The sequence below is a fragment of the Schistocerca americana genome, chromosome 8 (assembly GCF_021461395.2).
Source record: "Schistocerca americana isolate TAMUIC-IGC-003095 chromosome 8, iqSchAmer2.1, whole genome shotgun sequence".
NCBI lineage: Eukaryota > Metazoa > Arthropoda > Insecta > Orthoptera > Acrididae > Schistocerca > Schistocerca americana.
In genome coordinates this window covers 352,153,039-352,177,077 of record NC_060126.1, presented here as the reverse complement: position 1 = coordinate 352,177,077, position 24,039 = coordinate 352,153,039, and the positions used below count along the sequence as shown (strand labels likewise).

The window sequence follows — 24,039 nt, the reverse complement described above, 5'->3', positions numbered from 1 at the left end:
AGTTTCCACTTCCCCTGTCCTGTCACCTCCTCCCAACTCACGTCCCCACATAGCCTACTTCCCTTCCTAGCTGACAAACTAGCCTCCCTCCTAGCCGCTAGCCACCCACCCCCAGTCCCTCTCACCACCTCTCTTTCCCTCTACCCACACCACCCAACACTACTCCCACTACAACCAGCCCATCTGCCGTGGAATAGAAACTGGAAGAGGTGTAAGACAAGGTGGTTGTTTATCACCAACACTGTTCAACATATATCTGGAGGAAATTATTAGCCAAAGTTTTGATGGAAGGGCAGGAGCTTGTATAGGGGGTCGGAGAGTGGAGTGTACAAGGTTTGCAGACGACAGTTGTGATGCCAGAGAGTGCAAGAGAGATGGAACAAATGTTAGATGATCTAAACACAAAATTAGAAGAATATGGAATGAAGATTAACAAGAAGAAAACGAAAAGCATGGTAAAGGGGAGAAAATGCCGTATGAAAATAGGGGGAGAGGAAATAGAGCAAGTGAATGACTTCAATTACTGGGGACGTGTAATAATGGATGATATGTAATGCTCAATAGAAATTAGGAAAAGAATTGCAATGGTAAAGAAGGATTCAAGAGGAAACAGAAATTACCTTGTGGACCACTAAACAAAGATCTGAGGAAAAGACTTGTCAAATGTTACATCTGGAGCGTTGCACTATATGGTGCGAAGACCTGGACATTTAGGAAGGAAGATGAACGAAGACTGGAGTCACTAGAGACGTGGATATGGAGAAGAATGAAAAAATTGAAATAGGTGGACCGAGTAAGGAATGAAGAAGTATTAAGAAGAGTTGGAAAAGAAAGAAACATACTGAAAGTTATCAGAAAGAGAAAAAGAACTGGATTGGACATTGTTTGAGGAGGGACTGTTTATTAAAGGAAGGAATAGAAGGAATGGTGGAGGGAAAAAGGGGAAGAGGAAAACAAGATATCAAATGCTGGAAAATATAAAAGGAGACAAATATCCAGAAACGAAAAGACTGGCTATGGACAGACAAGAGTGGAAGAGGCTTAACCCATGACAAGACCTGCCGTAAGGCAGAACAGCATGCTACTACTCTGCTACGGAATAGCGTTAGCACTGTCAGTCTAGCTGGCACCATGTAGCTCATCAAAGAAAAACTCCGAAAGCTAGCAAGGTTTCCTTTTTTGTGTGTGATTATCGAAAAGCCTAAACTTCCACTTTTCAGTGATTGGTCTCCTTTAAGCTTCAATTATTTACGAATTCTGAAGATTGGATGTGTAGATGAATTACAAATGAGGATGTACTAAATTTAATAGGGGGAAAAAAGAAATGTATGCCACAACTTGAGTAAATAAGGGTTCAACTGATAGGATACATCCTGTGGCATCAAGGAACTGTTAGTCTGGTAAAGAAAGAAAGTGTATTTGGGGGGGGGGGGAGTAAAATTGTAGAAGGAAACTAAATACAGTAAGCAGGTTCACATAGAGGTAGGCTGCAGTAGTTACGCAGAGATGAACAGGCTTGCACAGGATAGACTAGCATGGAGAGCTGCATCAAAGTCTTCGGCCTGAACATCTCTGTTGTTGTTGTCTTCAGTCCTGAGACTGGTTTGATGCAGCTCTCCATTATCAATAATTTTTTCCTATGTTGTTACATGTTACACAAGAACATACAGAAAGTATAAACTGGACCTAGAGAGAAAAGTATTTTTTTCTTCAACATGGGTTTTAAAGTAGATGTATTTGTTTGTTCAAATGAATAAACGTGAATATAACACCACTGAAAAATTCTCTGTTTTGGAATGGAAATTGCTTTAAACTAGTTGAGAGTTTTAAAGAGTCTACTCTTGTAATTTCAACAATTAGAAAATGAATGACTGAACTTAGATGTTCTGTTATTTCTCATGAAAATTATACCATCTACGGAGATCACAAACTTGGAAGCACAAAAAGATCAGTAAAGTTCAGTAAAATGTATGAAACAGATGGTACTAAAGGCATACTTCAGGAAAGAATGCAGAATTTTTTTACCACATGGAAAACTAACTACAACAAAGCTTTGTGGAAGATGATCGACATTTATTAATTTGTTTAATACAGATCAAAATTGAACATGAAAAGGAATTTCTCAGCATTCTCTGGACCTTTTGTAAACACTCAAATTGACAGTTTTTAACAATTTGTTACTGGGGGGCGAGACATGGTCCACTACATAATGCTACAAATGAAACAACAAAGTAATAGTCAACAAACTGGTCCCAAAAATATAGCAAAGGAATCATAAGAAATTTATGTAAACAATAACCTATGTGCTGACGATTAAAATAGAAGTAACAAGAAAAGCTGTCAGTATAATTAATTCATTGCCTTTAAATGAGAAGACAGGGATTAGAGCTGAAGGAAAAGGGCAAACTTATTTTTTTTTTTATTTTTTTTATGGAACATTAATTTGTAAATAGCATTAAGAAGGACGGCATACTGAAGGAACTGAAAATGAAATGATCATATGGCATTGTTGGCCAGGAGGTCCCATTCGACGGAGTTCGGCTGCCATATTACAAGTTCTCTTTAATTGACGCCACATCGGCAACTTGCGAGTCAATGATGATGAAAATGATGATGGACACACAACACCCAGTCCCCTGCCAGGAATCAAATCCAGGCCCCCTGCGTGGTAGGTGGTAACACTACCACTACACTATGGAGGTGGACAAGGAAGGAACTATAACCTGTAGAATGTAAACAGAAGCCAAGTCTCAAACTATATAAAAGTTGTGATATGGGAAATTTAATGAAAACAATGAGCGGCAGTAAATGAAATTTGAGTTGAATTGTTGCTCTTTGACAATGTTTCAGTATATAAAGTGAATCAATAAACAACAGTCTTTGTTGGCCACATATCCATTTTATCTGTTGGTCCATGAGTGGGTTAGTACTTCAGACATGGTACATCAAATTAATATTACTGCACATGAAACTATTAAATTAATTTACCAATGTAGCATACTCACTCCCAAAATCTTGACAGCATATGTTCAAAATCAAGTAAAGGACTGTATTAATTCTTCCTGTGTATCACACACAATGATCATCACCAAAAAATACATGCAAATCAGACTCATAACATTACATACTTATTTTTCCTAAACACAAATCATGAATGAATCAGAGGGGAGACTGTAGAATAATTTTACTGGAAGACTATGTATCCTCCATCAAACAGTGAGTGGTTGAGTATAAATGTCAATGTTGGTGTGGATGTAGTTATTTTAAGTACCCTCTCAAACTCCCCAAATTTCTTGAGTGTCATTAAAACAATGTATTAGCAGCAATGCCTGTCTGTAGATAATTATGGAACAACAGTATCGCAAAATCCAAGTCAATGACAGGTGCTGCTGAACTCTTAGCCACACATTCGGTAAATAGTAAGAACTTAATACAAAAACATATAAAGCAATTAAGAGAGTATCAATAAATCACCTGTGATGTGACTCCTTTTTCCTCTTGTGTTTATGCCGAACTTGAGTTTCTCCCTCGCTCAAAGGCCTTGTATGTTCAGCGCTGGGACTGTGACTTGGAGCCTGTCGCTTCAGTTCTTCCTGTGCTGCTGAAAAAAATATGTATACTAAAACTACAAAAAAAAGTATAATGAACTACAATAGCACTCTTCCTAGTTTTGAGAACTGCCACTTTTTTCATCATGGAGGAAAGTGTGGTAGGTTTCAGGTGGTTAGGAGGATGAGAAGGCCCGATTTGTTTTAAAGAGAAAGCACAAGCCCTGTACGTAGCCATATTTGCAATTTTTTTCTTAAGACTTCATCAGTTCCCTGAATGATTAAAGAACTCAGTATTAAATGTTCTTTATAAAAATGGAGAAAGGGATAATGTTGTGTTGTGTTGTGTGATGTCCTTAGGTTAGTTAGGTTTAAGTAGTTCTAAGTTCTAGGGGACTGATGACCTAAGATGTTAAGTCCCATAGTGCTGAGAGCCATTTGAACCAGCCAACTAAATAACTGAAGACATGATGGGAGTATGTAGCTGAATATTAAAATACTGTGCTGTACTGTGGCGCGACTTGTTTTTGCACATACTTGTACCTCAGAATTCGTAGCACATGAAATATTTGTTTTATATGACCTGAAGATGTACATCCAGAGTATGAAACCAGTTGTCATATAGAGAAAATGCAAAAAACAACAAAATGTGCTGGAAGAATCGTTTCCTAGAACCTTTAAAAATGGCAGCTACATCCAATTTCTTCTATCATGTAAGTAAACACAGATTTCAGAAGAACGCTAATATTTTCTCTTTGGTTTCATTAACATACTCACCCTGCAAGCGAGCTAGTAGAGATGACTGCTGGGCTGGCGCAGGAGTACTATTGCCTGTACTGGTTCCACAGCTATCTACATCTCGACTAGGAACTGGTGTAGTGGGTGGTGACAGAAGATCACTTGATGCAGGAGATGGTAAGGATGAAATTTCATCCTCATCTGCACTCACTCTCTGCACAGGGCCACCATCTGGTAGCGTTGGACCTGAAGCAGATTGTAAAAAGGTTTACACTCATAAGTCACACTGATTACTTACTTTAAGCTGACAATGATTCAAAGTACCATAATGGGAACCCACCAATTACAAGTGTCATTCAATAATTAAACACACATGGTGCAGGCAACACCTAAAGCAGGGAACTGAAATTTCCATGAGTGTTGGTTGGCAACCTTGTAAAGAGTGGTAGTCATTTGTTCTAAAGTCTTAGTTACAATGGAGAGTCTGCTCAAAGAAAGTAGTTTTGAAAAACAGTGTTCTGTGTTCTGATTTTTACTTTTGGGAATGTGCAAGTGCCGCCATAAGAAATATTCTCTTGAATTAAAAAACAATACAGCTGTAACTGTATGAACTGTGAGCATTTTTGTGTGTTGTTGAAAAAGTTTAAATCTGCCTGCAAAAGCATAACCGATGAGCACCCCTCCAGGTGTCTGATAGCAGCATCAACCTCAAGCATTGTGAACTTTTTACTCATTCACTTATCCAAGAAGACCAACAACTTACAGATAAACAAAGTAAGTGTTTGTACAACTCATTTCATCATTCAAAACAAATGCTACTACCAAAAGACCTGTGCATGAGGAGTTCCCAAGTACAAAGCACAGAGGTTTCATACCTGCACCTAGCTCAAATATTGTTTCAATAGCAAAGATCATGCATTTTTGGGCAGATTTTAGCCTGCGATGGAACTTTGATACTTCACTTTGAGCCAGAATGCAAGCAGGAATGCACAGAGAAATAATCTGTCCATACGAAATTCGAAACATGCCCCCGTCAACTAGTTAGATCCATGTTAACAGTATTTTGGAGTGCCTGTGGTCTGATTTTCTTGGAAGAACAACACACTATCAACAACCTATACCACTCAGGCTTGATTCCCAACAGTCAAGCCCATGCTGAAAAGGAAATGGGATGGCAGAGGAAAGGCTGATTGCTCCTTCAACACAGCACTCAATCTCATATGGAACATCTAACACTGGGAGCTATTACAAAGTGGTTTGGGAGCTTGTACCTCACCATCTTCAGACTCCTGACTTTATACCTTCCAATCTTTATCTTTATGATCTGATGAAAGAAGCTTTGCATGGCAATGAATTCAACTGCAACAAAGAGCTAAAGAAAAAAGGACAGAACTGGCTTCGATGTCAAGGCAGTGAATTCTTCACTGACGGGAAAAGACGACTCAGGAGAAGATGGGACAAGTGCATAGAAATTGGTGGAGATTATGTGAAAAAAATACATAAAACGTTTTATTCATTTGATAAACCACTTTCTGCTGTACAGCAATTTGTCTGTTTAATTACATCAAGAGCAAAATTACCTAATATAAAAGCTTACTTTAATCAACTAATGAAGATATTACAGAATAGTTGTAGTAACGTGAATGTATTATTAATGTGTGTATTACTGATTTTCTTCCAGACTGTTTCCATTTTTTAAAAATTGTCATTAGTCTAACATCACATCTAGCTAGCTGTATTTAGCTCAATTAGAACAGGTGTCTCAGAGGTCAAGAAATGGGGGACATTTTAATATTCAATTTTGGTTTTGATTTTTGTTTCCATTCATTATAATTTCTTGTCTGAAACCATCACACAACTTTAAATTCCTGGAAAATTCAGCCTTTAATACTCTATAGTCCCTCCAACCGCTACATGTGCTCTTTGTCATGGAGGGATCAATACTGAACTCTTTACCAATGATTTGTGACTTCCAGAAATATGTAAGCACATACTCAGTGCTACCATTTTGCAGTTTTGAGCTCAGTTCCTGTGCTTGCAGAAAAATAATAAGGAATTAAGGATGGGCCCGACTTTTTGCAAGGACACAAATTAGTGTTTTGTTTTATCACCCAAACATGTTTCAGCACAGTTGTGGCATCCTCAGTGTTTTTTATTAATTATTATTTTCCTTTTATTTTACACTGCGAGTCCTGTGGCTTCCAACCAAAATCAGCTACAGGTCTGATCAGACACATAAATTTGCGCAGTGAAATGTGCGTATGAACCACAGCGACATCACAGTGTGCGGTATTTACAAACAAGCAGGAAAAATCATTCATCTTAACTACACAAAACATGTCTGGTACACAAAAACAAACTTGTCACTGCTAATGAATAGCAAAATACTACAATGACGACATGGTGTATTAATTTAGATCTGTGGCTGATACTGGTTGGCAGCCACAGGATGCTCATAGTGTAGAATCAAAGAAAAATAATAATAATAATAAATCCAGTGAGGATGTAAGAACTGTGGTGAAACATGTTTGGGTGACAAAACTATAATTTGTGTACTTGCAAAAAGGCAGATCCATCCTCAATTCATTATTAAAATAGTCAATGAATAGGAAAATAGTTTCCCTGAATCTGCCTCTTCATATGCCAGTTACGAGCTGAACAATGTAAGAGTACAAGTATCAATACAGTTCCTATCTATTGATTCTTGCCCTTCTTATCTCTGCTGAACAGGAGCCCACATATGGTGCAAGGATTCCATGACTTGGTATAGGAGCAGTCTGGCGTCTGATGACTTCACACATGGCAGTAAGTCGCAGGGCATCTGCAGAATGAGTCGCAGATGAGTGCAGGGTGCACAATCATAAACCAAAGTTTGGAAAATAGGTACAAACTTTAATAATGGTTGATTCACGTTATTTTTGTATGAAAGGAGGCAGTATGTAATACCTTGTGGCAACCAGACTGAATCACAAAAGATTTCACGAGATCGTTCTCATCACTTTTTGAGACTTACTGAAGTTATGTGGAGTAATGAGAGAAGGAATATGTTAAGGCACTTGTCACTTAGGCACATGATTAGCAACTTTTATCATGTGTATACCTAGGGAGTAAAGTTACTTGACAATACTGTCAAAATTGAGAGCCCAATGTCAAACCAACAGGACAAAAAACTAGGATTCAAGAACCTGCATTACTCTAAAACTGGCGTGGGGCCTTACTACCATGAATGTGAAAACAGATGTACATCAGCTAAGCCAAAATGATGCTGACCAATCTTGTGGATTTTAAAGCTAATTTAAAATCTGCTATACATGACATAGTTGTATTCCATATGCACCACCTTGTTGCTAAAATATCAGGTGAAAGATTGCATTAGTATTTGTGCTATGTCATTAAAGTTGTGAACTAGATAAAATTTATATCTTTGAACAACCATCATTTGTGCAACTTGGTCAAGAAAATGAGGAAGAATTCAAATGACCTCCTACAGCCTGAGCTGACGTGCTTACAAAATCGCTTTGCAATTCAACTACAAAATCTTCACATTGTCTATCTTCAGATACATTTGACAAATCAAAAGAGGTCAGCACAAAGCTGCAGGGAGATAAAATGAAATTCATTAAGGCTATAAAGGTATAACATCTTCATTGATTGCCAAATCGGATCTTCACACCAATAACTTGAGTAGACAGAAAATGTCACTTATCTTCAAGAAACTATGTGGAAAGATGGAAAAAGGCTTTTAGATGCAGAATAGATGCTTTTTTTGCTCATACCTCAAACAAACAAAAGGAGTTATACAAACTAAATTTAACAGTCTATCTGTCCCTGAAATACCACTGTGAGGGCACAAATCCACTTTCGGTAGACAGAAGGGAATTTCATCACTGATTTAAAATACAACTTGCTTTTTCAGCAGTGTAGCCATGAACGTTTCTGGCTAAAAGTGAAGAATTCCTATCATCATCTACAGCAGGAAGTTAAGTTGCTTATTTTAGTCTTACACCTACCTACTCACTGGAAAGGAGCTGCAGTGAGTTCAGGAGTGGGTAAAAGATTGATCGGCAAGCACTGATAGCGCTGAGTGCATGATGATGGTGTCAGGCAATAGTAGAGTAGTTGTGATGGCATAGCTAAAGGAGTATAACAATCATCGTATCAGCTGAGTGGGTCCCATTCCACAGCTTGACACCCAGTAAATTCTTAAACTATATTCACTAGTGACAAGTCATATTTGTTTGTACCGAGATAAATAAAAAAATATCTCATGCCAATTATATGCATTTGCATCTACCATGCTAGCCAACAGATTGCAGTAAGGACCACATGTGCACATTACTACAATAACATCCAACACATTTCGTGACCTACATAAAGATTAGACATGAGAACAGGCACAAGATGAAGGTAGTGATCATCTCTCATTGTGTTTGATATATTACTCCATATTTGGTAAACTTACAATGTCCTTAATTACGGAGAAAACCTATATTCCTCGAGTACAATATCACTGGAGCTGTACTATGAAAAGGATAATTGCTACTCCTCATATAGGGAAGTAAGCTTTCAGCCGACAAGGTAAAAAAAAAAAAAACCACACACACACACACACACACACACACACACACACACACACACACACACACACACACAGGCTGCCAAGGCCTTGGCAGCCAGGCACCGCAAGAGAGTTGCATTCGCGTAAACGCGTGCGTGTGTGTTTTGTCCATTTCCAATGAAGGTCTTGTAGGCTGAAAGCTTACTTTCTGACAGTCTTTTTGTTGTGCCTATCTGCGACTCAGCATCTCTGCTATATGAGTAGCAGCAACTATCCTTTTCATAATACTGTCATTTTCCATCCTGGATTTTCCACTGTTTGATATTACTGAGAAACTTAAGATCCCAATGAAACAATTCTGGTAGCAGATAAAACTGATCAGTTCCATCCATTAGATACTAGCCACAAAAATCACACACTCGGCTGCTAGATTATTCAGTGGTAACAATCAAAACTGAAATGAGAGGAGTTTCATCTTGGCTGCAGTGCTTAGGGCCTGTTACTTTGAATTACACAATAATGAATGCTAAAACCTGGAGAATGTAATAAAATTTAATGTTTAAATCCAAAAATGTCAGGAACGAATGATGTAATTTCGATTGTGCAGTTGCAATGATTTCTTTTATACCATGTTTTCACAGTATCAAACGGTAGAAGTGGTGTTAATGAACTGTGTCTTGAAGTGCATATTTAAGATCCAGGTGAATAACTGAAATTCAGATGCTAAGAAAGGCAAATGTGAGCACTGCCATATATAAACACGTCAAATATTCATCGCGAACTTGTCCGAGAAGTATTTTCTGGTGGCTTTGTGCATTAAATTGCTTTTTTTAATGGCTAAAATTGGTTGATTTCATGTGACCTATAATCTTGAATGTGCTCATTAGTCTGGACAAATAATGCAATTGTAGAGTGACCACACACAATTCAGAAATGCCAAGCCAAAGAGCAGGGCATAGCAAAGAGATACTATATGCCACAGCAGCAAAGCCAGGCACAGAATCTGGATATCACAAACAAACCACTATGGACTCTAAGTGCAGTAATTTTAAATGGCAAAATCGGTAACATCATGTGGCAACTTTGACATCGAATGGTGGAACTTTAACTACACTGCAGCAATGACACCTGGTAGCACGACAGGCAACTTCAAGTAACAACGCTTCCATCATGTGGCGAGTCACCAAACTGCAACAACATAAATGCACCAACCAACCAAGAGAGGAGTTATTAGCAGACTGCCCTGTGATGTGGCCAGCCGAAACATACAGCGTGTTTACACAATTAAGAAGTCACAATAGCAAACCATTCTGATATGCTTTTTATTGTGAACTACAAGTTCATCTGATTGTTGATTTATGATGTGCATCTTATTTAAATATTTTGTGTAAAATTGTGAATGTTAATGTTGTGTTCGGTTTTGGTAGAGGTGTAAGGATTATAGTATTCAGTCGTGAGAGCTATTTTGTTAACTCAGGTTACCTGTAGTATAACAGTGAGGGCTTACTTAATTACTTGTTATTTGTAAGTTTTTGGGCTACCAAGGGGTTCTTTAAAAGTACTTGCCAGTAGATTTAGAATAAGCAAAATATCTTCTGAACCGAAGCGAGAGTATTAGGGTGCAGTATCTTGAAAAATGTAGAAGATAATAACGATTTGCAAATCAGTAGTTGTGAGCTATCAGTAGACAGCCCTTTAGGCCATTTGACTGGCTACCTGGAAACACTAGTAAAACCAATGACGGAGAGACCACATATAGACAAGGAAAAGTTACAATCAACTTAGGAGGCGATCTTAAAAACATCACGAGAAAACAAAGACAACACAGAAAAATGATCCCAAGAAAATGAAGAAAACATGAAGAAAGGGACACAAAACTGCGTAAGAACCTGTTCCAACTCTGAGAAGATATGGGTAGTGTGTGGAGATAACAGAAAAAGCCAAGAAACATGTTAAGGAAGCTAAAAGGGTACCAGAAGAGAAGATTCAAAAAGGTGAAACATGTCATGACCAACAGATTAAGACTGTGAAAAATGCAACAAGGCTGTAACATCACTACTGAAGGACTAGAAACTAAACAGACTGAAATGTCTACTAATTTTTAGTGACCAGTGACAACCATGTCAGCTGATCAGCTGATCTTCTGGCAGACGTCACCAAAGTTCAAGCACTGGGCACCAGGAGCCCTGTGAATGCCTTCTCTTCGCTGTAGTGGAGAGTTCTGTGATCTTAATTTTGTTGGTGCTTTTTGCCTTGCTTAGTTTATTTAGTTCGCTTGGCTACTGAGAAAAAATTGCGACTGCATACACTTACTAACTGAGCACATTGCATTTTCTTGTCATTACACTGAATTTGAAGGCATGCAATTTATTAGGGCAAAGTAATACTCCACACACCACACACTCATTCGTATCTGATTCTTGCTGTGACCAGAACATAATATCAAGCCTAGCACCCCACAGATTTGCGACTGTGGTGACCCTGACATGATCACAGAGAGAAAATAATCAAGTAACACAGATGTATTATGACAAACCTTTGAGAATCAGAAATTAGCAAAATGATGGACACATCAGCAATACAAGAATTGCAGTGTGGCTACCCAGATTTTGGTCACACAACCCGGCACTATGTGTGTGCAGATGGAAGCAAGTTTCCTCTGCACAAGAGCGACCACTGATTCCACTAAATTCGTGTTGCTGCTTAGTCAGTCAGCCACAGTTCTAGACATTATAACTTCACCTCCGGATGTGGACCCATACACAAAGCTAAAAGTCAAGTTAATTCAAAGGATGTCCACTTCACAGGAAGAACAAGTGCAGCAGGTTCTCATGCAGGAGGATGTCGGCAACAGAAAAATATTCTAGTCCCTCCATCATTTACGAAGCAAGATTGACATGTGCACAGTGTCTGATGCATTACTGTGCACATTGTGCAGCAGCTGTCTGCCAGCACAGGTGAAGATATCACGAACGGACATATTGCTCGATGTGCTAGTGGAAATGGTGGACCGGAACAGGACGCTATTGTGCCAGACTCCTGCCCTGGCACTATGACAGTCTGTAACAGTACTTATGGTAACATAAGTGAATTATGAACAAGGTAGACATGCTGAGTAAGCAGATGGGCGAACTTTTCTCTGAATTAAAAGCTAGACAATGGTTTCACACAAGATCGAGAAGTCATTCCTCGGCAAACTCCCCAAAATCCACAATTCAGCTCTGACATATCTGTGCTGGTATAATAAGACGTTCAGAGACCAAGCACACAAGTGTACCTCGCTGTGTACCTTCCTCAGTGGTAAATGACAGGAAGAATAATCACGCTGGATAGTCAGTTGTCATCATTGTGCCTCTTGATCAAAGACCAGAAGACAGAATGCAAAGGTTCCGACCTAAGTATTCTGTCATGAACCCAGTTATATAAATACTGGCCAGCCACTTTGTTTTGTCTTTCTGCAGATAATAATTCAACCACCATCACATGCGGAATGCAGCACTTCGAGTTCGACCTGGGACTACGACGTGCCTTGATATGATACTTCACCGTATTGGATGTAACTGAACCTATGATCAGAGCGAATTTTTTAGTGCATTACTATTTGCTGCTGGAAGTCACCAATGCTCCTAATAGACAACATCACTGGACTAACTGCTGGCAGATTCCGTCATAATGGACAGTACAAGATGCCAAACTGATCCTGTCGAAGGGCGATGGGTACACCAAATTTCTAAAACAATTTCCTGGTATAATGAGGCCTCCTGGCGCCCCACAAAAGGTATTTTACAACACCAAACATTACACCAACACTACCCCAGGCTCACCAACTTCATGCAGACCCAGATGTCTCACCCCTAATCGATATGCCATTGCCTACACGGAATTTAATATCATGCTGAAGGAATACATTATTCACCCATCTAGCAGAACTTTGTCGTCGCTCCCACATTTAGTACCAAAGAAGAACGGTGCATGATAGCCATGTGGTGATTACTACACCTTGGCTGCTAGGACATGGATTGCTACTCTATTCCTCTACTGAGGAATTATACAGGGTTATTACAAATGATTGAAGCGATTTCACAGCTCTACAATAACTTTATTATTTGAGATATTTTCACAATGCTTTGCACACACATACAAAAACTCAAAAAGTTTTTTTAGGCATTCACAAATGTTCGATATGTGTCCCTTTAGTGATTCGGCAGACATCAAGCCGATAATCAAGTTCCTCCCACACTCGGCGCAGCATGTCCCCATCAATCAGTTCGAAAGCATCGTTGATGCAAGCTTGCAGTTGTGGCACGTTTCTTGGTAAAGGAGGTTTAAACACTGAATCTTTCACATAACCCCACAGAAAGAAATCGCATGGGGTTAAGTCGGGAGAGCGTGGAGGCCATGACATGAATTGCTGATCATGATCTCCACCACGACCGATCCATCGGTTTTCCAATCTCCTGTTTAAGAAATGCCGGACGTCGTGATGGAAGTGCGGAGGAGCACCATCCTGTTGAAAGATGAAGTCGGCACTGTCGGTCTCCAGTTGTGGCACGAGCCAATTTTCCAGCATGTCCAGATACACGTGTCCTGTAACGTTTTTTTCGCAGAAGAAAAAGGGGCCGTAAACTTTAAACCGTGAGATTGCACAAAAAACGTTAACTTTTGGTGAATTGCGAATTTGCTGCACGAATGCGTGAGGATTCTCTACCGCCCAGATTTGCACATTGTGTCTGTTCACTTCACCATTAAGAAAAAATGTTGCGTTTGACTTTGTCATCGGGTGTCAGGGCTTGTAGCAATTGTAAACAGTAAGGCTTCTGCTTTAGCCTTTTCTGTAAGATTTTCCAAACCGTCGGCTGTGGTACATTTAGCTCCCTGCTTGCTTTATTCGTCGACTTCCGCGGGCTACGCGTGGAACTTGCCCGCACGCGTTCAACCGTTTCTTCGCTCACTGCAGGCCGACCCGTTGATTTCCCATTACAGAGGCATCCAGAAGCTTTAAACTGCGCATACCATCGCCGAATGGAGTTAGCAGTTGGTGGATCTTTGTTGATCTTCGTCCTGAAGTGTCGTTGCACTGTTATGACTGACTGATGTGAGTGCATTTCAAGCACGACATACGCTTTCTCGTGGGGGGGGAGGGGGGGGGGGGGGGGGGGGGAATTAAAAATGTTCCCCGAGACAGTAAAATCACCTGAAATTCATAGCACAATTCACCACTGTTTTAAGGCACATATGAGGAACGGCAATACAGTGACAGACTGCCTGTCCCAGGTAGCAGTATCACAAAGACAGTTGACTTGTGCAGCTAGCCCAACCACTAAGATTCTGACAGGGAACTTCAAGATTCTTTAACAGGTACCAGATTTTTTACCAGATACCACATCTAGTCTTCAACATAAGCCTGCTGACATTTCAGCAACAAGCACCAAGTTGTACTGTGAGGTTTCAAACAGGAAAACTCATCTGTTCATTCCTTCAGCACTACGCAAGCAAGTCTTCGAAAGGTTACATAACTTATGCCACCCCAGCATGATGGTAACTATTACACTCATAGTTAGCCATTTTATGTGACCTGGACAGTCAAACATAGGCTTGTGCATGCATATAATTCCAGCGCAGCAAGGTATCTCGCCTCGTTCATGCGCTGATAGGTAATTTTCTAGGCACAACAGCATGATTCGCACATCCTCATAATGATGTTGTAAGTCCACTACATCCATAAGATGTAGTGGACAGTAATGGGTCGTTTCACAGGCTGACAAGAAGCCAATATTTCTGCTAATACACTGGCTATTGGGTTTGTGTCTCACTGGATCTCTCATTTTGATTCTCTTGTGTTCGGATGCAGGCTGAGTTGGCATCCCTTCGCTCCCAGCTTCAGGCAGTGTTGGCTTCGGTCACACAGCTTGAGGCTGTTGCCAATGGGCATCACTGTGGGGGTCGGGATGGGGGTTTGTCGGGGACGGCCAGCTCGTCCCACGCATCCCCTGATCGGACTACGACTGTGGTTGCCCGGGATACTGCCCGCATTGAGGCTGATCCCTCACCTGTGGTAGAGTGGGAGGTCGTTTCAAGGTGTAGCAGGGGGCGAAAGACATTCCGGAGGGCTGAACGGAAAGCCTCTCCAGTTTGTCTGACGAACCGGTTTCAGGCTCTGTCTCAGGCTGATACTGATCTTCGGCCTGACATGGCTGCTTGTCCTGTTCCAGAGGTTGCCCCTCAGTCTGCAAGATCCGGGCAGTCGCAGAGGGTGGGCTTACTGGTAGTTGGGAGCTCCAACGTCAGGCGCGTAATGGGGCCCCTTAGGGAAATGGCAGCAAGAGAGGGGAAGAAAACCAATGTGCACTCCGTGTGCATACCGGGGGGAGTCATTCCAGATGTGGAAAGGGTCCTTCCGGATGCCATGAAGGGTACAGGGTGCACCCATCTGCAGGTGGTCGCTCATGTCGGCACCAATGATGTGTGTCGCTATGGATCGGAGGAAATCCTCTCTGGCTTCCGGCGGCTATCTGATTTGGTGAAGACTGCCAGTCTCGCTAGCGGGATGAAAGCAGAGCTCACCATCTGCAGCATAGTCGACAGGACTGACTGCGGACCTTTGGTACAGAGCCGAGTGGAGGGTCTGAATCAGAGGCTGAGACGGTTCTGCGACCGTGTGGGCTGCAGATTCCTTGACTTGCGCCATAGGGTGGTGGGGTTTCGGGTTCCGCTGGATAGGTCAGGAGTCCACTACACGCAACAAGCGGCTACACGGGTAGCAGGGGTTGTGTGGCGTGGGCTGGGCGGTTTTTTAGGTTAGATGGCCTTGGGCAAGTACAGAAAGGGCAACAGCCTCAACGGGTGCGGGGCAAAGTCAGGACATGCGGGGACCAAGCAGCAATCGGTATTGTAATTGTCAACTGTCGAAGCTGCGTTGGTAAAGTACCGGAACTTCAAGCGCTGATAGAAAGCACCGAAGCTGAAATCGTTATAGGTACAGAAAGCTGGCTTAAGCCAGAGATAAGTTCTGCCGAAATTTTTACAAAGGTACAGACGGTGTTTAGAAAGGATAGATTGCATGCAACCGGTGGTGGAGTGTTCATCGCTGTTAGTAGTAGTTTATCCTGTAGTGAAGTAGAAGTGGATAGTTCCTGTGAATTATTATGGGTGGAGGTTACACTAAACAACCGAACTAGGTTAATAATTGGCTCCTTTTACCGACCTCCCGACTCAGCAGCATTAGTGGCAGAACAACTGAGAGAAAATTTGGAATACATTTCACATAAATTTTCTCAGCATGTTATAGTCTTAGGTGGAGATTTCAATTTACCAGATATAGACTGGGACACTCAGATGTTTAGGACGGGTGGTAGGGACAGAGCATCGAGTGACATTATACTGAGTGCACTATCCGAAAATTACCTCGAGCAATTAAACAGAGAACCGACTCGTGGAGATAACATATTGGACCTACTGATAACAAACAGACCCGAACTTTTCGAATCTGTATGTACAGAACAGGGAATCAGTGATCATAAGGCCGTTGCAGCATCCCTGAATATGGAAGTTAATAGGAATATAAAAAAAGGGAGGAAGGTTTATCTGTTTAGCAAGAGTAATAGAAGGCAGATTTCAGACTACCTAACAGATCAAAACGAAAATTTCTGTTCCGACACTGACAATGTTGAGTGTTTATGGAAAAAGTTCAAGGCAATCGTAAAATGCGTTTTAGACAGGTACGTGCCGAGTAAAACTGTGAGGGACGGGATAAACCCACCGTGGTACAACAGCAAAGTTAGGAAACTACTGCGAAAGCAAAGAGAGCTCCACTCCAAGTTTAAACGCAGCCAAAACCTCTCAGACAAACAGAAGCTAAACGATGTCAAAGTTAGCGTAAGGAGGGCTATGCGTGAAGCGTTCATTGAATTCGAAAGTAAAATTCTATGTACCGACTTGGCAGAAAATCCTAGGAAGTTCTGGTCTTACGTTAAATCAGTAAGTGGCTCGAAACAGCATATCCAGACACTACGGGATGATGATGGCATTGAAACAGAGGACGACACGCGTAAAGCTGAAATACTAAACACCTTTTTCCAAAGTTGTTTCACAGAGGAAGACCGCACTGCAGTTCCTTCTCTAGATCCTCGCACAAACGAAAAAATGGCTGACATCGAAATAAGTGTCCAAGGAATAGAAAAGCAACTGGAATCACTCAATAGAGGAAAGTCCACTGGACCTGACGGGATACCAATTCGATTCTACACAGAGTACGCGAAAGAACTTGCCCCCCTTCTAACAGCCGTGTACCGCAAGTCTCTAGAGGAACGGAGGGTTCCAAATGATTGGAAAAGAGCACAGATAGTCCCAGTCTTCAAGAAGGGTCGTCGAGCAGATGCGCAAAACTATAGACCTATATCTCTTACGTCGATCTCTTGTAGAATTTTAGAACATGTTTTTTGCTCGCGTATCATGTCATTTCTGGAAACCCAGAATCTACTATGTAGGAATCAACATGGATTCCGGAAACAGCGATCGTGTGAGACCCAACTCGCCTTATTTGTTCATGAGACCCAGAAAATATTAGATACAGGCTCCCAGGTAGATGCTATTTTTCTTGACTTCCGGAAGGCGTTCGATACAGTTCCGCACTGTCGCCTGATAAACAAAGTAAGAGCCTACGGAATATCAGACCAGCTGTGTGGCTGGATTGAAGAGTTTTTAGCAAACAGAACACAGCATGTTGTTATCAATGGAGAGACGTCTACAGACGTTAAAGTAACCTCTGGCGTGCCACAGGGGAGTGTTATGGGACCATTGCTTTTCACAATATATATAAATGACTTAGTAGATAGTGTCGGAAGTTCCATGCGGCTTTTCGCGGATGATGCTGTAGTATACAGAGAAGTTGCTGCATTAGAAAATTGTAGCGAAATACAGGAAGATCTGCAGCGGATAGGCACTTGGTGCAGGGAGTGGCAACTGACCCTTAACATAGACAAATGTAATGTATTGCGAATACATAGAAAGAAGGATCCTTTATTGTGTGATTATATGATAGCGGAACAAACACTGGTAGCAGTTACTTCTGTAAAATATCTGGGAGTATGCGTACGGAACGATTTGAAGTGGAATGATCATATAAAACTAATTGTTGGTAAGGCGGGTACCAGGTTGAGATTCATTGGGAGAGTGCTTAGAAAATGTAGTCCATCAACAAAGGAGGTGGCTTACAAAACACTCGTTCGACCTATACTTGAGTATTGCTCATCAGTGTGGGATCCGTACCAGGTCGGGTTGACGGAGGAGATAGAGAAGATCCAAAGAAGAGCGGCGCGTTTCGTCACTGGGTTATTTGGTAACCGTGATAGCGTTACGGAGATGTTTAATAAACTAAAGTGGCAGACTCTGCAAGAGAGGCGCTCTGCATCGCGGTGTAGCTTGCTCGCCAGGTTTCGAGAGGGTGCGTTTCTGGATGAGGTATCGAATATATTGCTTCCCCCTACTTATACTTCCCGAGGAGATCACGAATGTAAAATTAGAGAGATTAGAGCGCGCACGGAGGCTTTCAGACAGTCGTTCTTCCCGCGAACCATACGCGACTGGAACAGGAAAGGGAGGTAATGACAGTGGCACGTAAAGTGCCCTCCGCCACACACCATTGGGTGGCTTGCGGAGTATCAATGTAGATGTAGATGTAGTAATTTTTGTAGCGCAGTGCACCACAGAACAACAAGTTACAGCCCTGCCAGTAACAGACTGGCCAAATTTTGAAACTATTCACTTAAAGCTGCATTAATGTGCTATGACTCTCAATGAACATCTGCCTTACAACTGATTTTGCTCGACCTACGCAACATGTGCAAACCGGAGCTGGACGCCTCATCAGCAGAGCTAATATATGGGGAAGTCCTACGGCGGTTTCCCAGCGAGTTCACCAAGTCATGTGCATTTTCAATGGTCGAAACTAATATACCAGAATTCATTGCCCACCTCATGGAAAGGAAGATACAGATACGGCTGCAACAACCATTACACCATGATAAAGTGCAACCCTCCATACACCGAGAGTTACAATACTGTACACATGTAATGTTGTGAAGAGATGGCAGCATCAAATGGCCACTGACACCACCTTATACTCATCCACATCACATCATTAAAAGAGGTGAGAAAAAATTTGAAATCCTCATAAATGGCAAGATGAACACTGTCTCCACGGACAGAGGGAAGCCAGCGTTCATCATACTACAAGCTTCAAATCCACATCTTCCAACAACCAGACCAAATTTTTGCTCATCACCAAGCAGCCGGCTCTGGCTCAATGCTAAACATGTTCTGGAGGGTGGGTGCATTTCCAGGCATGATACATGGACAGCACTCTGGGTATCAATCGAGGATGGTGATCCGCTTTCCCCTGCGCAGCAACAACAAGCGACAATCATGCCAAACGTCAAATGATCAGCTGATCAATTAGCAGATGTCAAACAGGGTTCACACACTGGCCACCAGGACCACTGTGAAATGTTCTCCTGGCTGCAGTGCAAAGTTCCATGACCTTAATTCTGTCAGTGCATTTTGCTTTGATTTGTTTGTTTGCTTGGTTACCGAGAAAAACTTGTGATTACATGCACTTTGCATTAGTGAGTACATCACATCTTCTTGTTACTATGTTGAATGTGAAGACATGAGATTTAAAAGCTACTCCAAATGACACATTTGCTTGTATCTGTTTCTCACTGTGACCACAACACAATGTCAAGTTTGCAACGCCTAACAATCCGCAACTTTGCGACAAATTTAAGGCCAGCAGTAGCAGCGCAGAGGCATGAAGACAACGAGAGTTATGGACAATATCAACCATTTACATGGTGGAACACAACTAGAGAACCAAACCAAAGAGACTAATAGAAGAATTAGTACAATGAGGTAAGGTAATGCTGCTACGTTAGTCGACAGTAATAACAGGTGCACCCAGACTAACACAGGGCGGAAATATAAAGATGACATGGCACTGGAAAAACATCAAACAAAACTAATTGCCATCTCTACATATAAGCCAGCCTCCAATCGCTGCAGAACAGATGATGCAAGAACTGAATTGATTATGTAAAACGTACTGCCGCAAAAGGAATATTTGGAGGAATTTGAACATGTCGGGAACCATCAACCACATGATTTCAAAGGATTTGCACCATATGAGATCTTGGTTAGCCAAGAGTCAGTATTTTATGGTATTATTTGAATGCCCACCTGGGAATGACACAACTTGGGAGGAGTAAGTATGAAGGACATGTTGGAAACACGAAAAGATATTATCGACTTGAAGATGAGGATAAAACAGGCCAAGGGGTAGATTCAGAGTAGCTGCAGCGAACCAACGATTATTCTGCTGAGATATCAGCTGGCGAATGGTACAATTCCAGCTGATTAGAGCTTTACTTTTTGTTTGAAGTTTCACTCCTCTCCCTTTCCTATACATTGAGGAAGAAAGTTGTGGTAGTTACTAAGTAGAGCAAGTAGTGGTTGTACAAATATTTCAATCAGGAACAGTTTAGTAAAACCTACAGCATATGCATCACAATAGTAAAAAGTTCACATTGATGTAGTAATTGAAATACCTAAGAGTTTGTATGGTTCAATGTCAAAAAGACTATAGAAATATTAGTGTTAGAAAGAAAAGTGACAAGTACCAGATCTGAAACGAAACATCTAGTAAAATACTGAGTGACGTTAATTAGCATCAGTAAAGAATCACATGTAATATTGCAGAATTGTTTCATGAATAATGGAAAAACTTTAGAGAATTGGAATAACATAACAACATATGGTTGTGATGCACAGGAAAATGTGTAAGTAGATGAGTTGGGACATGTTTACATAACAATATTAAATATAAGGATGACACATGTAACGAGATCAATAATGTATGGAGAAGTTAAGGAATATAGAGGGATTTTTGTGTATTTGTTGAGATGAATAATGGTAATTAACAGATACTTGTCTAATTATTTGAAGATGATTTTGAGGTTAGATACGAGTGTGTAAAAGATTTATGTGAACTGAAATGTGTACAGGAGCATGTGTAGTAACCCACCGTTTACTACAATTACAGTTCACAATGGATGCTATATTGGGCCACTGTGGCAAGCATAGTGCATGCCGACATTCAAATGACATGCTCGCAGCTACTCGATGTGGCCGCCAGTCGTGGTTACTGAGCATCATCACCAGTTCTGGTGTGTGCGCGCAGCTCTACACCAGTGACACCTGACAAGGGCAGCATTTTTATACAGGCATGCAAAGCCACCAGGCCGTCAGTTGTCAAATGTGTCCGAGATGTATAAATTTCTTTCCTCAAACAATAAGTCAAAGATAGGCAAAACAAAAACACTCAAACAAGTACACTTTTGGCCAAATAGGCCTTCATTGGAATTAGGTAACACACACACACACACACACACACACACACACACACACACACACACACACACAAAAAAAAAAAACCACAGTGTCTGGCTGACAAGGGCAGACTGTGAGCAGTAGCACATGAAAGGAGAAACTATCTGAGGGGCAGAGATGGGGATAAGGAGGAAACTGGGTCAGGGAGGGGGAGCAAAAGCAGGGTAGCGGTAAGGGAAGGTAAAGTGCTGTTTATGGAAGCGTACAGGGAGGAGACGGAGAGACAGCAGAGCAGCTAGTTGCAATCAGGAGGTTAGATATAGAGCCGGATGGGGGCACCAGAAAGAGAGAGAAGTCATTATAGTCACTGTCCTGCAGCCACATATCCCCTTTCCTGTTCCCACTCCAGCATTACACAGCCCTCTATTCCATCAATGCACTCACAGTCCTTTTAGTTCTCTCCTTTCCAGTTGCCGCACCCCCCCCCCTCCCCACCCCACCCCTGTTGTTGAGTGTTGTGTGTTTTTTTTCTCTCTCAGTGACTCAACATCTATGCTAAATTACTTTCATTGTACTCTTGTTGATGTCCCTCCATGGCCCAATAAATTGTATGTATTTTCTTTTGTTCCTATTCCTCGTTAGACCATAAACAGCATCGTTGAGGGTCGAATTTTTAAGTTTTTGACTCTGTGGTTTTTCTGCAATTCAGTTCTTTCATGGAGGCTTTACTCCAGTCATTTCTGCAAGAACAGCAGGCACATACAGCCCTGTTTTAACAGTTGGCTATTTCACCCAGGCTCAACTGCCGGTTGTTCACTCCCTACCCTGCCACAATGAATCCACCAAAGACTGGGCTGCTTATGAGAAATGGCTGTGCAAACATTTTGCAGCGTTCTGGGTAGTCGACACAGAGGTTTGTAAGACTCTTTTCTTATTGTAGATGCCTCCTCATATGTATCACTTACAATGTCAGTTAGCTCCTCTGCAAGAACAAGAGTAACTTTCTTTTGACAATAAGTGTATTGTCAGAACTGAACACATGTGGTCACTGCATGTGTTGAATTCTATAAATGCCATGAACAGCTGCAGTGATCTTATCAAGCCAGGGTGGCTGAGCTTCAAAGCCTGAACCAATGGGAATGGATAAAATGTTTAAACCCAAAGAAGCCATTAGGTTTAGTAAAAAGTATTTGAAAAATAAGGTTATTGGAAATGACAGTATCAAAACTGGACAATGCACAAAAAATAAATGATAATTGTACAGCCTACTACAGACAATGTTTTCTTTCACAGAAGAGATTACTGTTGAGTTTCTATCAAAGAAAAGTCAAGCAACATACTACCTCTTCAAACACACCTCACAAAATGACTATGGTGGTAAATTCAGATAATTAAAACACATACAAAGGCTTTACAGTTGTCCTTCCTGCACATCACTTGCACACGAAAGAGAAGGAAAGAAAATGAAAGTGGTACTCACAATGTCACTTCTGCCACAAACCATAATGTGACATGCGAAGTATAAATGTACATTTAGGAAATATATTTGTATATGGATATCTTGCAACAATGAATGTGTCAAAATCAATAATGTATTGTCTTATATCTGTTCATGTGAAACAAAACAGAGTTTTAATAATCAATTAACATACCTATAACTGGTGTTGTAGGCAGGGGATGATCTTTACGTATCATATTAAGGAATGCTGCAGCTCTTCTCTTTCTCTCCAACTGAATCTGCTTCTCTCTCGCTGCTGCTGCTATCTTCTCACGTGCAGCAGCTGCTAAACGGTCTTTCAGACGTTCTTCAGCTGAAATACCATCACAATGTCCACATCATATCTGGTTATACAAAAACTACGTCATAATGGCATATTTAACACATGACATACAAAGTTTTTTCCCTGTCAGTGGGTACAGCAAAAGATAATTTCTTTTGTAGCCAATTTCACTGATACTTGTTGCCAATTTCAGTGTTATTCTCTGGTGGCTTACTTTTGAAGTACCATATGTTCCTTATTTTTGTCATATTTCAGTAGCTTCAGTGTTACGTTGAACATGAAAATACACTTATCAATTACTTCGTATTTATTGAATGCAAACATCACATTTACTTACAGAACTGAAAAAAAGAAAACGCGGTCCCCTGAGACATTATGGTGCTGATCCACCACTGTTGTTGGTGCTGATCCATCACTGTTGTGTGAAAACTGTGAGTATATATTTGAATATGGAAGAAAAACTGCCTTCAGTACAACAGTAGAATTTGACAAATGACCACATTTCCTGCTGTCACAGATAGTTGCCTTACAACAAATTTCAAAGGGATTTCAGAATACCCATACTGCCAAGACCTGCCATGTCAGCTAAGCATAACAGATTCTTTTCCATACCATTATTACCAGCTTTGAAACACATACTTGCACCAATCTGTGGAGATAAGAGTTGTCCAATATAGTATTGAGGTGCAACCCAGTGGGTTTCAATATTTCCTTTGCTACTGCATGAAATGAATATTTGCCTCTTCATGTTTTTCAAAAGGTTCCTAGTTTCCTGACAAAAAATTCATGTTCCCACAATAGTAAAGCCACTTTCAAAATCTTCCATAGATGGTCCCAAGCCTAGCTGAAAAAGGATGCGGGGAAGGAGTAACACCCCATTTTTTAAAAAAAAAGAGAGAGAGAGAGAGAGAGAGAGAGAGAGAGAGAGAGAAAAAGATAAAAAAACTGGATTTGTCTGGCTCTAGGCAACGGTACTGACTAAGGGGGGACATCAAATGTGAAGGTAGAGTCAGAGCTCCCCAATACCTCAGCA

General features: G+C 41.1%; 1 protein-coding gene across 2 annotated transcripts in view; it reads right to left on the bottom strand.

The window, feature by feature from the left end:
• The window catches only part of LOC124545413 (splicing factor, suppressor of white-apricot homolog), a 162,098-nt gene that overhangs the window by 21,468 nt on the left and 116,591 nt on the right, over nt 1-24,039 (bottom strand). Inside the window, exons 11-13 of one of the 2 annotated variants that reach the window (XM_047124331.1) lie at nt 22,878-23,036; nt 4,326-4,532; nt 3,475-3,601 (exon numbers count right to left, since the gene is read on the bottom strand). In XM_047124331.1, coding sequence (XP_046980287.1) covers nt 3,475-3,601; nt 4,326-4,532; nt 22,878-23,036 — 493 coding nt within the window. The remainder of the gene's footprint in view (nt 1-3,474; nt 3,602-4,325; nt 4,533-22,877; nt 23,037-24,039) is intronic. The other variant, XM_047124332.1, reaches the window with a different exon arrangement.